This window comes from Plodia interpunctella, chromosome 8, assembly GCF_027563975.2.
Source record: "Plodia interpunctella isolate USDA-ARS_2022_Savannah chromosome 8, ilPloInte3.2, whole genome shotgun sequence".
Classification (NCBI taxonomy): Eukaryota; Metazoa; Arthropoda; class Insecta; order Lepidoptera; family Pyralidae; genus Plodia; species Plodia interpunctella.
In genome coordinates, this window is record NC_071301.1 from 10152880 (window position 1) to 10170018 (window position 17139).

Consider the following 17139-nt stretch of genomic DNA (forward strand, 5'->3'; position numbering starts at 1 on the left):
GTAATTTGTGTCTTGTTTAGCTATTTTGTGTCCAACAATATTCAGTAAATATTCAAAGTCGGTACTGGTTAATGACAGGAAAGTCTTAAAAGAAATGGGTTTGTATAGAACCAAGTCGTCTTCCCTTAAATCACTTAATCTTTGACAAGTACTGTATTTATTGCGACTCATTAAACTTGGCCTAACCCAACACTTTCGTGTGTTGAGGGATCCACCGATAATAACTCCACAAACTGCTATTATTAAATCACTGTTATCGTCCTCCTCCATGTCAATCTGAAAATACTACTTCTGAATTATTCGCAACACACACGTCCAATCTCTACGACTATTTGGCAATTACTAGAACACCACATGCCGCGGCTGTCGTGCCGCCGGTATTGCCGCCGGCAAAGTCGTTCGGCTTGGACATTCTGAAGCCGCCGGGTTAACCCGCCGGCACTAAGCCGCCGGGCTGTGCCGCCGGGTCAGCGGCTTTGGTGTGTAGACCGCTTAATGTTGCCTAGGTACCTAGCAAGATTTTATTTACTTTCCAAACTAAATATAAAGCGCTTATTGCTCATCAGCGCCACCATAGTCAATTATATTTCACTAGTTATAGCATTTTATTATGGTTTTCCAATGTAGGTACTGCTTTTATATCTGTGGGTTTTCCATTGCTTAGCTATATAAAAAGGAGTCACAAGGATGGCCAACGTTTTCCTTGAAAACTTATTTATTATATCTAGTGTATATGTCATGCGTACCTACGAAAACTAGTATATTTTTTACTTTTCACTATTAAAAGATAAAAATCTACTGTGCGGGATGGTTTCGAGTGGAGATTTGTACTCTTTTGTAACTCAAGATCTTGCTGGCCCTCTGTGAGAACTGTGTGCGAGATACATTCAACTATTTATATCTGTTCCAATTGTTTTACAAATTCTAAAATTGGTTTAACAATTTTTTTCAGACCCTTTATTAAATGGTGAATATTATATTTATTCACTCAATAGAGAGTATTACTGCACATTTATCCCGCCAGAGTACAGCACTGTATGTTAGATAGGTACACAAAAGCTTTGCCGCCTTTTGATATGACAATTAAAACGTTTATTTTAGAGTACTTTATTAATCCTTTCATTATGTAAGCATTCGTCTGTGAAAATATACAACAATGTAGCATATTTGGGTGCCGAAATATTGGGAAAAATCGTTTTCCTTAAGATAAAAAACTTTGAAAACTATGGGATACGCCTCACGCTGTAAAATTTTTGAGCCAGTAAACTATCGAAAAGAAGCTCGGAAAACTTCACATGTGAAGACTTATTAAAATATGGACTTCATACAGGTAAGATCTTCAGTTAAAAGCAAGTTTATATCAGTTTATGACCACAGTTGACCAAATAATGCAGAACATAACCTTAAATAGTGTTATTATTTTCAGGATAAACTCGCACCACGATTGGTATTTTTGGTCGTAATTTGTAATAATATTGAAAACAAGCGCTATACACACGCACGCCTTTATTTTTATATTAGGTCGGCAACACTGGCTGTCAGTTCAGCTGTCAGTCAATGTCAAATTGTGTAAATAATGAAATTTTCCAAGCAGTAGCCAGTAGCACCAGCAAATAGGAACTATTCTGTGGAGGTACCCCAAACCAAATAGGAAAATACCGAAAAATATATTAAGCTTTGGGTTTGCTATGGCCGATGAATATGCAGCTGTTAAAAGAGGGAAATTGATACTCAAAGGAGATAAACCCAAGTAAGTCATAGAAATGTTGAGAACATTGTTTGGTTTTGGAGATAATTTTATCTTGTTTATTTGTATAAATAGAGATAAATTTAATCATAGCATACTGAATAAAGGCTCTCTTCTGTGGCCCACACTTACCACGAAGGTTGTTATAACCACACAACAGACTTTAGTTTTAAGTTCATAGTAAGCCAGAGCTTGCAGTATTTTGTCTTAGTACGTAGTCTTGGTCACATTACAAAGGCCATGGCAAAAACACATAGGTGAAGGCACAGTATTACACAACATCATAATATAATTTGATAAAATGTATTATATTTTAGGGCAAAAAAACGCAAACATAAGAAAAAAGAATCATCAGAAGATGCGAAAGTTGACGAGGACAGTCTCAAACATGGTGGATGGTGGAAAGTGAACAGAATCGAAGATATTTCAGGATCCATATCTATAGAGTTTGGGAATAATGCCTACATCTCAGCTTTGGATAATGGGCTTTTCACCATTGGGGCTCCGCATGGAGATGGTGAAGGCCCATCGCCGGAAGAAATTTTTACAGCATTTCCAGCTGGAGAAAATAAGTTTGCACTGAAATCTGGTTATGGGAAATATTTGGGTGTGTCAAAGGATGGAGTTGTGATAGGAAGGTCGGATGCTGTGGGGGCTATGGAACAGTGGGAGCCAGTGTTTCAAGATGGTAAGAGCAAAGTCAAAGCATTTATTCTTCTTGTTGACCTTATCCCACTCATGTGGGGTCAGTACAGTATGTAATTTCCTTCCATTTCATTCTGTCATTTGCCATATCCATTGATACTCCTTTCCTGTTCATACTATCCTTGACACACTCCATCCATTTCTTCTTAGGTCTTCCTCTATTCCTGGAACCCTTTACTTCCATCTTTAATGCCCTTTGAGAGATGTGATTTTCATCTCTTCATTTATATACCAATTATATGTTTAAATGCACTTTTTCACATCATATTAGATAACATATTTTCTCAAAACTATATTGTCATTATTTGATTTCTTTTGGATGTATTTAGGACACAGTGAACTAGTACATAGAATGCATATAGTGAGTCTGATTTATTTATTTAAAATATCATTTATTTTATTAATATGTTTGAATTCTAATATTATAGAGGTTTTAATGTTTAATAAGATTAATATTAAAATAAATAACTCCTGCTACAAATATGTTCAACTTAATGAACAATACATTTAAAATATCCATTCTTAATTTCAGGAAAGACAGCCATTCTCAGTTCTTTAAATAAGTTCATGTCGGTCAACAGCGAAGACTCGGTGGTAGCACAGAACCAGTCTGCTGGCGATATGGAGTTCTGCAGCATACGGAGCAACAAGACACGAGAGGTGAACACTGTGGTGTTGCCAGCTGAAGAGCAGGGCGACTTGGCTGAGGTTGAAGTTAATTATGTGTAAGTGTAGAACAAGTCTAAAATTATTATAGTATATATCAAAATCTAAAAACATATACCTATATCGACGAAACCCTTATCATTCAGTCTTTTGGTTTCTAAAGGCTGACATTTTGTTACAGCAAAAAGTTCCAGAAATTCCAAGATAAAAAGCTCAGAGTCAATGATGGCGGCATGATCGAGCTAAAAAGAGCCAAAGTGGAAGGAAACCTGCACGAGACCCTTCTCGACAGGAGAAGCAAGATGAAAGCTGATCGATATTGTAAATAGTGCCTTTTTTTATTACTTCCTGGTTAGGTACGCCATTACTTCCACCAGACAGGCGATCAGTCTGGTGCTTGCGCTCAAAAACGCGAGGCCATTCTGGAACTATTTCACCCTGAGATGTTTTTTGGGTGCGGGTTAACTGGTAACCCTGTTGATGCTATCAATTTAAAATCAATAAAGTAAATTAAGATTAATGCATTATTTATTATTTCACTTTACACACATTTAACAAAAAAACCTAGTTATGCAAGCTTTAGAAATCCTTACATATTTTTATTTTTTAGTATAGTTAGCAAACGAGTATTAGGGTTGTCAGATATAAATTATAAAAAGAGCGAAGCCATGACGGGTCGCTAGCGATCATACAAAAGTAAATATACCTCTCTCATCTGCGTTTTCAAGGTTTCTTCCTCAGCCGATGCGTATCCACAAGTTTTAGTACATCTACAAGACATACGTTCACTGCGGCAAAACAACGACATGCACGTCGTGTTTCCGCGAACAACATGTCCTACCTTCAACATTTATGTTGGTACTGGCGTTGCGTGTTAAACAATGGTAGCAAGGTATTTTAGACAAAAAGCATTTTTATATTGATTTATTTATTTCTCCTGTAATAACATTCGGGTACAGAGGCCTAAACGCGTCGAGATTAATTTTGTATACACCGTCTTTACAGAGAAACGATTTGATTCGTTACAATCATAGAGAATTTGAATATAATCTAACTACACGCCTTATATAAAATCATATCTACACCTAATCCTAGTGTTAAGACTAGACACAGACACTAGTCTATCGGAACTTTATAAACAGGCTTAGTGATCCAGTCTAGCATTGGTTTCAGTTTAAATTCTAAATGGCTAATTTCCAAAACGTCCCAAAAGTTTACTTTTTACTCCTCAATGATTTTAAAGCAATCTGGGTATAAACCAGAACAATGGAATAAGGATTCAAAATGTATTTATGCTAACAGTCTTCGTTATAGGGGATTTAAATATGTTTTGAAACAATGACGTTTTGGTAATCATACATATAGAGATTTATGGTTTCGTATGACTATTGATACATTCTGAACTATACATTACCCTTTTAAATTACGTAGCTTGTGTTTCCGTCGAAAAAATGCGAGAAGCTAAAAGAAACACAGTCTTAAAATAATGTATTAGGCTTAATTTAAATTTATCACAAATTAACAGAAATAATTTATACATTAATTACAATGATTAACGAGTAAAACGTTGATGTGGGTTACGTGTAGTTAATGTGCAACAAAAACAGGTCGAAAAATACATTTTGCAAGTTTTGAGCATCACGTTTGCTGCTAAAATAGTTTTTATATACAAACATGAGTTCACCACATCAGAGAAATTAATACAGAATATTTTCGTATCGCCGAGCTAATATCTGACCGGTTGTTGTACTATTTCCATTTTTAATTTATGACATACAGGATCGGTGGGCGCAAATTACAATAAATTACTTAATACAAACTTTGTTTGACAGAGTTGGGATCGAGTATTTGATATTTTAACATGTTGAGGAGCTGTGGCAAAATATACATACATACATCTAAAATAAATGCTAAAAATATACAACAAAACTTAATACTACTTTCATTTAGGAAAATGATATATAAAATACCATAAAATATAATGTGCTGACATCGAAATAGATAACTATACATTAAATTCATTGAATAATTAAAATGTATGGATATAACTGGCAAAGTGAAAGTAATAGAGAACATTTATTTTACTACACTTGGCCACAAGATAACTTTAGAAAATACTCAAAAATAAACTGATTTTAATCTCAATATTTTGTTCATATATTTAATGACACGTATTTTACGGAAACTAGTTGACTCTAGTAATGCCTATTTCTCGTTCAGAGTAAAGTATGACGTCATTAGATTCATTTCAAGTGGCCAACTGTACATTTAATTAACATAATACATATATCGGTTACCAAGTTACAGTAAAACTAGAAATATGAGAGGTTCAGTCATATTGCGGAAACATAATATACAAAATTTTCTATAGCCTAAAAAACTAAAGATGGTGTTGTTATTACAAACCTCGCACTTTCCTAGTTTTGGAGCGTATTATTGTGCATATTAAATTGATAACAAAAATATACCTTAGATTACTCATACATTAATACTTTCAAAATCACTCACACCATCCAATTCTATAAAAAAAAATAATCACTGGATTGAGTTATCACTTTTAATTCCCAGAAATTAAAATAAAATAAATTAAAAAAAGTGTTTATTAACTTCAACACATCTGGGATGTTAAAACGCACATCAGTTTTTATACAACACTATTATCAATTCACAACTGCTATAATGAGAGTAATCTAAAATAATTCTAAGAAAATGATATATAAAGAATGACATATTATTTAATAAGTGATGCCACTTTATGCGATCAAATAAACATATATGAATTAAACCAATTGCCAAATATGATGTGGTAAAAGATAAATTTAATGAGTAATTTAAAGGTTCAAAGTCCGCTTTTTCGCCTGTTTTAGAAACAGACTATACTGATACCAGACTTTTAAATATACTTGTTATAATGGTTAAACATCTTATTTGGCACTTGGTACACACTCCTATAATTTCTTCATTCTTTCAAGGACAGTCGATCCTTAATTCACATTTAAATTACAGTTCCGTAAACGAACCCCAGTTAACTCAGAGGGAATAAGCTTCACCTACACAGCACAGCCATCTTAAACACAACTTTCATTTATGTAAGGCAGGATATATGACTCATGTTACATTCAGTTTAACAATATTGCATTTTTCTATATCTGTCTCCATTCACTTGTGTAAGGATCGCTAAATGTCATTGACAGGTATAATGATTTCTTTTGGTGATGAATGGTGTGGAAATAGTAATTATTGCTAAACCTATTGAAACGGTGTATAAAGGTAGGGGTACACAAGGCCTTGGGAGTCCATTTTAAAAGAGAAAGGACAGTTACAAGATTAAAATTTGGCAATTTCATTTTACTTTTTTATTCCTTAAGCCCCTTTTCTATATTCATCCATGAATAAATATTTGTATGTTTTGTGTTGTTGCTGCTCACGTCTACCCTCCTTGGGGATGCTACGTTGACTATGAGCTTAAAAGACATTAAGTCCCTTAGCCGCCTCATACGACCTCCATGGTGTCATCTATATGGAGTGGTCCTATTCTAGGGCGGAACCACGACTTCAATGACATTGTGTCTCGTGACAAAAATCTTGTATGATGTTTGTGTTGCTTTTTAAATATATTTTTTTTAATGGCAGAGAATTAGAATTTTTTTGAATTTATAAACAGTTAAGTTCAAATTACTCAGTTTGATTAAAAACCTTCAAAATTGTTTCCAAACTTGGCACAAAAAATTCGGGATCTAGTGGTAGTTGACAAATGTCTTGTGGTCTTAACAACCGACCAGAATAGTGCAACAACTCGCATATTATAAAACCTACTTCATAAAAGCTCCTATTTCTTAAAGCAAATATTCATTATCAACACCTTTAATAACAAATAAAAATACATACAAGAACGCTGCAAATATTACTAGATCACTATTAATACAACACTATAGTCACTACATTTACTTATATTGACATATGATATATAAATATATATATTATAGATTTAATACATTTTACTATGAAACTACTACACTAACCAATGAAAACACACAACACATTAACAAATAAGTACATGCTTGTTAGTACTAGTGGCCTTATGAATGAAATATTTGTCAAAATAGTGACCGCACACACTCTGAAGACATTTACCATCAAATACTGGTGAGAAACCATTCCAATGTAATGGTATTATAGATATACCCAAGAATTCTTCTTACTTTTAATTTATTTATGCCGTTTCTCGCTGTTTACAGATCAGATTTTTGTCGAGCTTGTGTTTAGGACAATTTTAACCTCGTTTTATCTTTGCTAGACATCTGGCCCACGAAATAAGCGAATACTTTTGATTTATATATACCGTTCCTCGCTTTTTATAACAATTTGAACTAAGTCTTACGTTTGCCGGGCATCAGACAGATGACTCAAGCGACATTCTACTGTTTATAATTTCTAACTGATTATAATTTTTATTAATAATCAGTGTCTTTCTCAACCTTGACATTGGTAAAATAACGGAGCCATAAAATTAAAAAGTGAAGTGACTTTCTACTGCGTATATGTGACTTACATAGATGGTCTTATTTATGACACGTGAAAAGTCTGTTTTTTAATATTACTTCTGTATTGAAGCCACTATATTGTAATATTATGACATATACATGGATACGTTAAACGCTACAAATAGGTAATGAAAAGACACACATACACAAAGAAATATATGCTACTTGACTAGTGGTCTTATGAATGTAATGTTTCTCAAAGTAGTGACCACACACTCAGAGACATTAACATCAAACACTGGTGAGAAACCATTCCAATGTAATGTAGATTTTACAGAAAATGAAGAAATCCTCTTATTTTTGATACATTTATCCTGTTTCTCGCTTTAAAAATGCAAATTTCCATTCAACCTATTGAAACAATTCGGTTAAACCTAATAAAAAAAGCAGCATTTTGACTACTTAATCGCGGGAACACGTTATACACTTGTCCTTTGAAGACCACGAGGGAAAATTAACTGAATATATTTAGCGAGGGCCTGAATTTCGTCGCCTATAATAAAATTACAAGATCGTAGTGTTAACGAGAAGTATTAGTAGTATATTCCTGTTGTAGAGGCAACATCGCAAATGGGAAATTTCTCTGATCATATCCTCCTTAAGGTGTATGTCAACGGCGAACCTTTTAAGTTTAGTGTGGCGGATATTGCAAACCCAAAGTACGTTTTGAAGGAGCCTGTTATGCCGAGAAATGCAATTGCACTAAGAGTTATAGGTATTATATTAAGGCTTAGTTTGTGATTTTTTAAGCAGCCGTTTTGAATTGATATCTTTTCTACGATTTTCCTTAATTTTGGCATTTTCGTTTTTATTTATACTACTAAAACGCAAGTAGATAATCCTTTTGTTCGAATAAATTATCATTTCTTCCTTTTTATGTAGAGAGACAGAGATAGCAAGAATACTGAAAATATCTTTGTTATCTTTTTAAAAATACTTCCAAATATTCGCATGCAAGATGGTTCCAAAGTTTACCTAACTGCAATTGCTTGCTTGGCCAGTCCGTCTGAATACTTGGCCAGGTAGGAAATTAACAAAACCACCACTAGATGCCCAAAGAAATTCACAGTTGTATAGAAATATTTCACACTATGCCGTGTGCATCTTTATTCTTTGTTTTAACTTATACATTTCTCCCAGGATCCCCTTACAATTTTACATCCAAAGTGCCATAGACATTAACTGGTAAATTTCAATCAATCCATTTATGACACAATATCTGCAACGTTTAGTATTCCAGTAAAGGGCGCTTAACGTAAATCATGGTGAAGGAAAAAAGGTGTCCATTCAATTCAAAGGCTCTGTCTACCCCAACGAAAAACATATATTTTACCACATAATATCTGTGTCGTTTCACGGGTGAAGGTTCTTATGGAGGGCTGTTTTGTGTGCTTTTTTATTTTTGATCTAAATAGTTATTGATTAGCAAATTACAGAAATTGGCGTAACGGGTATGCGGCCGGTGTTTGTCCGGTTTTACCCAAACAGTTGGGCACAAACCCAACTTTTCGATGAGTAAATACTAAACATCGACCATAAGATACTGTTGTTACCCGTCGAACATCACATCACGAATCATCATCACTTTACGAAAACTGGCGTACGAGTCAAATACTGTAGTAGGCTTAATGTTCTGCTTGTAACAGTCGTAAATATTATAATAAACACCGTTTTGAATACCGTGTTTCTCGCGTAGAGATAAATAGATATATAGTCTGTTTTTAAAGAGTAGAGGGTATTTTTAACGAACTATGTCAGTTTATGTCATTGCAATAACAAATCAAATTGTCGAGATTGGTTAAAACCCAGATAAAAACCCAGTGCTGCCAGCCAACAGGAGACAACGCTTTCATTTATATTCTTTCTACTCTTTAAAGACAGACTGCACATTATTATCTTTAATGTTTGTGTTATGAAAGGTGTTAATCAAATGTTCATACACAGATCTTATATAACTGAAACATTTAGGGCACACCCGGTTCCATTGCAGTTAAAACTATTTTAGTGGACAGAGAATATACCAATGGTGCGTATCCGTTTTAAGGTAAAAATATCCTGCCTTACGATGATGTGTATTCAGCTTTGTTCTTAGCCAACTTATTCGACACCGCTCCCACCCGGCAAAATAACGTTCGTTGAAAATTGAACCTTGGAGCGACCTTTGTATGACGTATTTTACATTGACAACACGAGAGCGAGCTATAATAGAGTTGATATGAGACTCTTCGAGTGTTATTGCTACCACTGGTATTATTTTATTCAAGTTTTATACGAATAAAATAATATCATTAAATACGAAATCTTGTGGCAGTAGACGCGTGGCACGAGTAGGATTTGAACCTGGAACTTTTCGATCACAAGCAAGTCTTGAGCACTGAACCACTACTGTTTCATCAGTTCGCCAATTTGTTGTCAACGTCAAGTATTTTAAAGGGCACTCTTAAGCTCACAACTATTATAATTTATAATTTGAAGAAAAAGCAGCAGTGAATTTTGTTGTGCCACTTCTTCACATCACATATGTATTTATCTAACAATGAAATAAATATAAATCAAATTGAATAACAGAAATACATACAAACGCCGCTCTGCTGTTTATATATCAGGATTTCATTTCTAGATTTATTGAAATCTCATTACAATGAATATAATAGGGGATCGGATAATATATGAGAATTGTGCAAAGTATGCAATATTATGAGTTTTCAGCACAAGTTAATACTCCAGAGTTAATTTATTAGATAGATATCAAACTATGTATTAAATATAATTTCCTGTGTATGACGTAAAGAACGTGCATATACCACATTTGTTTAAGCACTTAAAAACGGTAAGTCATTTTTGATTTTAATAGTTTATATTTCATTAGAAAAACAAAAAAAAAAAAGAAAAGGTAATATGGTAATGTCGAGGTTTTTTTAAAACATATTCCTTCCACTATTGGGCAAAGGTTTTCTTCCAAAGATTACGTATTTTAAATACCTAAATAATTGCTAGTGTCGAGGTGTTTTCGTATCGTACAAACATCGCCAAAAAGAGGTATCAAGTGAAATTATTCCGTCTCATTTTGCGTAGTGTTACTTTGCTATTTACACCTCACTATCAAGTCGATTCGCAGTGAGACCCAGATAACCAATCACAGTGCGCCATTGTGTCGCAGCGACAACCACACCGCAATGTTGTTGGTTCGCTGCGTCTCACTTCGAACCGACTCGATAGTGAGAAGTGAAACGCAAACCCGCACTTCGCCCTTTGTAATGTAATATTAATCATAGACGGCAAATAAATGAATTTGACGTCGCGATCCCTGATGATACAATAGATATAAAAACAATCCACTAACATTCGCTCTTAAATCAAATTAAAATGTTATTTAGCTGGGTGGGGCCGTAACAAGCTAGGACGTCGAGTCAACAATCGTGTGAAAGCTGTTCGCTGATCCGTCGTGTAGTGTGTGTGTGTTGTGTGTGTGAGTGCCCCCGGGAGTACCTGTGGCGGCCTCAGCTGGCGGGCGGGACGGCGTCGCCGCGCGAAGCCCGAAGCCATTCCACGAACTCGTCCAGCATCACTGGCCCTGAGGGAGATAGATAGATATAATAAATACACAAAGTCACTCTTGATTTTGGTTTGATATTGGTAATGTCTAATGCTCACGCGAGGGTACAATATTTGCTCTCTTCGGGGAGGATAAATAGACATCGGGCAATACCATTGGTTGGCGGCACTGCGCGATGTCTGCGAAGTTGGCTAGTCTGTGCTTGACAGATTACATGTCACTTTAAGCCTCTCAGTGGATTACGTTGCATTTTTTCTTTATACGCTGTTCCTTGCATATTTTTTCACTTTAAAAGTAAATCAGTTAATTTACAGTCCACAAGATCATCGCTGAAGCATCCTTAGTTAAGACTAGAAACAGTTTTTGGGAAAAGTAGAATTTTTGCAACTTGATGTTGATATTTTGCGAAAAATGGTAGTCATTATGAACAAGTTGTCTTTTTGACGAAGCAGTCATTTTGTTAAAATAGACTTTATGTCGATCGAATATAATTAGTCTATAAGAGGATTAGAGATCTTTTCAATGATCGCACAGCACTGAGCACTGAGCACTGAGCACTGAGCACTGCACTCACAGGCGCCGTCCGCGTCGTAGGCGGTGAGCTGCGCGTCCACGGTCCGGCTGAACTCCAGGATGTTGCACCACTGGTCGCGGTTGACGACGCGGTAGCGACGCTCGCGCTGCAGGAAGTCGGCCAGCGCCGGCCGCAGCGGCCAGCGCGGCAGCAGCACGCCCAGCAGCGCCCGCGCCGTGCCTGTGTCCAGCGACCGCTGGTCCTTGTCCTGCAACACACATCTCCATCTAGCAACACGTGTCTCCTGATTTGGAATGTCGTCGAGAATTGAAATAAGTTTTTTTTAAATATCATTGTTGTCAGAGAGATCTTATTGCATTTGATGTGTGACAAAAAAAAAACGTGTCCATGCAGTAAAAAGTTGAGGAGTTCAAACGTCTTTCGGAAATATCTAAATTTTCCCTGACATTTCTGGTAGCCCCTTGATTTTACTGATTTTCCCTGACCACTTTGAACTTTCCTGACTTAAGTCTCATTTAACAATAAGTTTCGATATGCCTTTTCGAAATTTTCAATAATACACCAAAACAGTCGGGAAATATTCGACGCAATTGCCCGGAAATTTCTTCAGACTGTTCCAGTTTTTTCAATGTGAATGCCTCTTGGAAATTTGACGGAATTCTCAGGAGGGGAAATATCCAAGTAAAGAGAATTTATTAGCAGCACATCTTTACTACATGTACAGTTCACTAAACCGCGCAGAACGAAACTTGGAAAAAAAAAACAAAACTAAAGTGTGAGAAAGTGAAAAAACACGTTCAATTTAACTAAGTCCGTTATTTAACTAGGTGAATAATGTCGGTTCGAGAGCTCCAATTATTATTAAACAATAAAAATAATTTGTACTCACCCTAGCAAAGTCATAAGAATATCGGTATACGGCCTTAAATACATAGGGGTCATTTAGTAAATTCCGTAAATAATCTAATTTGTTCTGGAGTTTTTGCGCACTGTCACACTGCAGCTCGGTCAAACCTGCAACAATTACAAATATATATATATTTATACCACAGTAGTAGTAACATATAAGAATTAAAGTAATAATGACGACCTCAGTGGCGCAGTGGTAAAGTGCTTGCCTCTGAACTGAGAGGTCCCGGGTTCAATCCCCGGTCGGGTCATGATGGAAAATGATATTTTTCTGATTGACCCGGGTCTTGGATGTTTATCTATATGTGTATATGTTATAAAATATATTATCGTTGAGTTAGTATCCCATAACACAAGTCTCGAAATTACTTTGGGGCTAGCTCAATCTGTGTGATTTGTCCTAATTTATTAATTTATTATTTATTTATAATATATACCTTTAAGCCATTCTTCTTGCGTAAAATAGCCCATTTGTTTGGCGCCCATTTTATATGCTATCACCAACATTACTACATTCTCCGGGTCTACTCCTAAGTCTTCGCAAAACTTTTCCATACCTTCTGGACCTGTAGATAAAATATAATATTTCCTTATATTTGTCTGTGATATATTATCACATAAGTTTAACTACTCCTCTCTTATCCTTAAAAAAAAGCATACTTCAAGCTATAATGTGTTTTATCATTATTACACTTTCTATTAGCAGCACAAACTATTGCTATATGCATCTGCGGCATAAAGCAATTCACACCGGAACCGTCTCACACTCATTGCAGCAAGCGGGAAATTACCCACAAATTGGCAACCCTAGGCCTCAACTAAAAATGTCTATGGAATACAACGACAACATGCCAGAGTTTGTATCTCACGGGCTGCTAAATGCCTGTCGGTGTGAACTTGTGCAGACAAATTCAAATATTCATGGTATTACATATCGCAGAAGCATCATGTTGCATACACGAACTGCTCTCAATTGGCCTTTGTGGAAGTTTTTGGGAAAGTTATGTAGTTATGTCCAGGCAGTGGACTTCACAAAAACAGTATTAAAAATATACTTACCTAAGACATCTGGCTCTGTAACCGTAGTGTATTCTTTGAACCAAGTTAAACATTTCTTTGCACTGAAACTGGTGTCTTCTGATTTGGAATGTCGTCGAGAACTGTAAACAAAATAAGTAATTTTTTTACAAAAATTACATTTTTGACACAAGCTTTCATTATTGTCAGCATTCAATGTGTGTGTTGCGAACAAAAAAATCAAGTCTGTCCACATCTTTCGAAAATTTCTCAATTTTCCCTGTCTTTCTTGGTAGGTTCAAAACGAAGTTAACGTTTTGTTTCTGTGATCTGTGACTCTCTCTATGCAGGTGAAGGCGGTTGACTTTCCCTGACCACCTTGAGCTTCCCTGACTTTCCCGGACTTAAGCCCCATGTTTTACAATAAGTGAATGCCACGGCATGCATATCCAATACCTACCTGCTATTTCTAGATCTCTTGTGATGGTGATGGTCGTCTATAGCAGTCGCTCCCGGCAGCACCTCATTCGTGGGTGCGCCGCTTCGAGTGCGTTTACTGCAGCGAGGCATCGCTCCACCACCCTGCAACACAAATGTTATGTTAAGTTAAGGAGGCCTAGCATCTAGAGGAAGTAAGTAGTCTTTATCTCTTACAAGCAGACAGGTCAAAAAGTCTCTAACTCCAATACCATTTTTAGCTATACAGCTAAGGAAACATTGTGGGTGGAATTGAAAATTGAGTTCATGATAGAAATTTCATTCTTAATAATCCTATCCCTTGATTGACTCTTATAATCTCTGTGGGAAGAGAAACAGCTGAAACATTCTATGTTTTTCTTTCACTCCCAAACCAACATGGAAAGTGGTTTTAGTAAGTATTAACTCAATATATCAAAAACAAATATATCAAAAGCAAACATAGTGTGTCTACTAGATATCTACTACCTATTGATAAGTGACTAGTCAATGTTGTGGGTTACCTGACCTACCTGAAAGTCAACCAAGGGAAAGTGCTATAAAAAGGCTAGCAACCTGTCATTATTTAATCTCAATTCTACCAATAAGCCCGCCATACAGCAACATGCCATTTAACCATTCTTTACTTTGTCTACCCCAGGGTAAAGACGTGATATTTTAATATTAAAGCATAAAGATAAGACTTAGTCATATTATTGTACAAAATTTGAAGTATTATCAAAATGTAAATTGTAAAAAATGATAATTGTAATAATTGACCAGATGGACTATGCTATAGTATAGAGAATAGTATGTAAAGAAAGTACTCAGCTGTGTGTTGTTATTTATAAAATAATAAAGTGGTTTACAAATAATGTCCTCACTATTGTCTGTTGGCAATGAAAACAAGTAAATTACGTAAAGTAAGCAATTAACATGAAAACTGATACGACTATCAAGTAAAACATTTTAGTTAGACAAAAAACATATGAGATGCTTTGACATAGAATTAGGTTAGGTTATATTTTAATTTCCATGAAATCCAATAAGCCTGTCGTAATGCTGGATGTTAATAAACAGTACGAGTGAACAATAAATAAAAACAAAGCCAAAGGAAGGAATACAGAAAGGTAAACTAGCTATTCTGCAAACTTACCTATGTACATTCTTATAGGTACCCATCACAATTTTATGAAAATGACTAATAAAGTGAAACGTATGATAAAAGATCAATAAACTTACGATTGGTGGCAGATTCGATATAAAATTAGAAAACTTAAAGGGGTTTTCGTCTCCTATTTTGCGAAATTTGCGAGAGCAGCTTGACGGGAAAATGTCTTCTGACAGGTCGATATTAACCTGAAATAAAAAATCAATGTGGGGCAAAAGAGAGAAATGATGAGATGATTGGCAAACGTGGGACGAATAAATAATTGCTGATAATGCAATGATTAACAAAGAAATATCTATTGAAAACTAAGGATGAAGGAAATTCACGAAGAAATGCTTCACAAAAGATTTTGATATTACGTATCTTACCTAGAGCTAAAATGTTGTTAATAAATATACTAAGCAGTAGATTTTGATAAATCAACACTGTTCAACGTATTCAATCAAGAAATAAAAGGAATTATGGACAAAATTGTAAAACCAAACAGCGGACACAGCGGCTGAGAAAACTCAAAACGAAGTTAACGTTTTGTTTCTGTGATCTGTGACTCTCTCTGTGCAGGTAAAGGCGGATGACAAGAAAATTATTTTAATCACACTATTCCTATGCTATAGAAGAGTAGGTATGGCTTATACTTTTTGTTTTAATATGATTGATGATATTAATTTGATTGCAAAAACCTATGTTATTAATTGAAAAAAAAGTTAAGTAATGTCTTCGATATTGACACGCAAGTATAAACTAAACGTACTTCGTTTAGTTTTTACTGCACATGGAGCAAAGCAAAGTGTGTTGCTGTTAGCTAAAAACTGTTTTTTTCGGACTTCAGATTTTTTAAATATTTATTTTCGCCTGTTCTTGGCTGCATTCGGGTTTATAGCGCCCCGACTAGCGCATAATATAAACCTCAGTGTTTCCTCTGCGAGTTTAAAACCGACCACGTATTAAGTATTTTTTAATAATCGTTGGATGGAATTTCCCTGGGCAAAACAAGAAAAAAAATATTATAATGAATACAAGTAATCCTCCTGCAGTCGTTCCTCGTGGCTGAAAGCAAAATTAAGTAGATAAGGTATGTGGGATGGAACACGACGATTTTCTTAGCTAGAGTAGGTACTCTAGTACGTAGGTACGTACCATGAAATAAGTCCTACAAACTTCAATGTGACCTATTTGTTTTTGATAGTTCCTCATATTGCTACGGGCCTTTTTCTCACACAACATCGCGTTGGCAAAGCATCGTTATAATAAAGTATTGTACTATGAAAATAACGGAATACTTTTTCTTCGTGCAGTAGTGAGGATCTCATCGGCCCGGATATCGAATTAATAACAATTATTTTTTGTTTGCTGTTGACAATTTTCAAATAAATTGTAAAGATGTCTGTTCTTGTCTTGTACCTACTTCCTATATTTCCATTTCCATACCTACTTCCTTTCTCAACCATTGACCCTGTCCTGGCTTCGCTTTGGTAAAACCATAATAAATTATATACACGTAAATCTTCCTCAGAAATCACACTATATATCTGTGACTGAAAACATTTCCAGGATATATAGTGAAATAATTTTCAGGATTTTCGCAGTAGTTTTTGAGTTTATTGCGAACAGACAGACAGACGCGGCAGAGGACTTTGTTTTATAATAGTTATGTAAGGATATTTTAAAAGTGAATATTTCAACATATTTTATATGAATAACCCTATATTTTGAATCCTATACCAAAATAACACTGAGAAATTCATGCTCTTCAAAATAATCCTTCATACAGATATAGGCTATAGAAAGAAATATCCCGTCTTTTATCTCAATGCCAGTTAAAGTTAGAATTGC

The 17139-nt window shown here is 35.2% G+C and overlaps 2 protein-coding genes across 2 annotated transcripts; one reads left to right on the plus strand and one right to left on the minus strand.

Moving 5' to 3' along the window:
• Nucleotides 1-1592: 1592 nt before the first annotated feature.
• On the plus strand, nucleotides 1593-3638 carry FRG1 (FSHD region gene 1). Its single transcript, XM_053748450.1, has 4 exons — nucleotides 1593-1750; nucleotides 2065-2435; nucleotides 2985-3177; nucleotides 3300-3638. The coding sequence occupies exons 1-4, from the start codon at nucleotides 1689-1691 to the stop codon at nucleotides 3445-3447; spliced, it is 774 nt and encodes a 257-aa protein (XP_053604425.1). The 5' UTR covers nucleotides 1593-1688; the 3' UTR covers nucleotides 3448-3638.
• A 4829-nt stretch (nucleotides 3639-8467) lies between these two features.
• SCCRO4 (Squamous cell carcinoma-related oncogene 4) lies at nucleotides 8468-15825 on the minus strand. The gene is made up of 8 exons (XM_053748451.1): nucleotides 15675-15825; nucleotides 15378-15494; nucleotides 14140-14261; nucleotides 13722-13822; nucleotides 13100-13228; nucleotides 12643-12767; nucleotides 11793-12000; nucleotides 8468-11236 (listed from the first exon to the last, which is right to left on the minus strand). Exons 3-8 carry the CDS (start codon nucleotides 14247-14249, stop codon nucleotides 11163-11165), a joined length of 747 nt encoding a protein of 248 aa, XP_053604426.1. The 5' UTR covers nucleotides 14250-14261; nucleotides 15378-15494; nucleotides 15675-15825; the 3' UTR covers nucleotides 8468-11162.
• Between the last annotated feature and the right edge of the window lie 1314 nt (nucleotides 15826-17139).

What these genes read in the sequence shown, in the direction of transcription:
- FRG1 (XM_053748450.1), top strand. Translation starts at nt 1,689, where the DNA reads ATGGCCGATGAATATGCAGCTGTTAAAAGAGGGAAATTGATACTCAAA. An exon ending in CTCAAAGGAGATAAACCCAA is followed by an intron (nt 1,751 to 2,064) that starts GTAAGTCATAGA and finishes ATTATATTTTAG; the next exon opens with GGCAAAAAAACGCAAACATA. An exon ending in GAGGTTGAAGTTAATTATGT is followed by an intron (nt 3,178 to 3,299) that starts GTAAGTGTAGAA and finishes ATTTTGTTACAG; the next exon opens with CAAAAAGTTCCAGAAATTCC.
- SCCRO4 (XM_053748451.1), bottom strand. Translation starts at nt 14,249, where the DNA reads ATGCCTCGCTGCAGTAAACGCACTCGAAGCGGCGCACCCACGAATGAG. An exon ending in GCAAGAAGAATGGCTTAAAG is followed by an intron (nt 12,768 to 13,099) that starts GTATATATTATA and finishes TAATTGTTGCAG; the next exon opens with GTTTGACCGAGCTGCAGTGT. An exon ending in CTACGACGCGGACGGCGCCT is followed by an intron (nt 11,237 to 11,792) that starts GTGAGTGCAGTG and finishes TATCTCCCTCAG; the next exon opens with GGCCAGTGATGCTGGACGAG.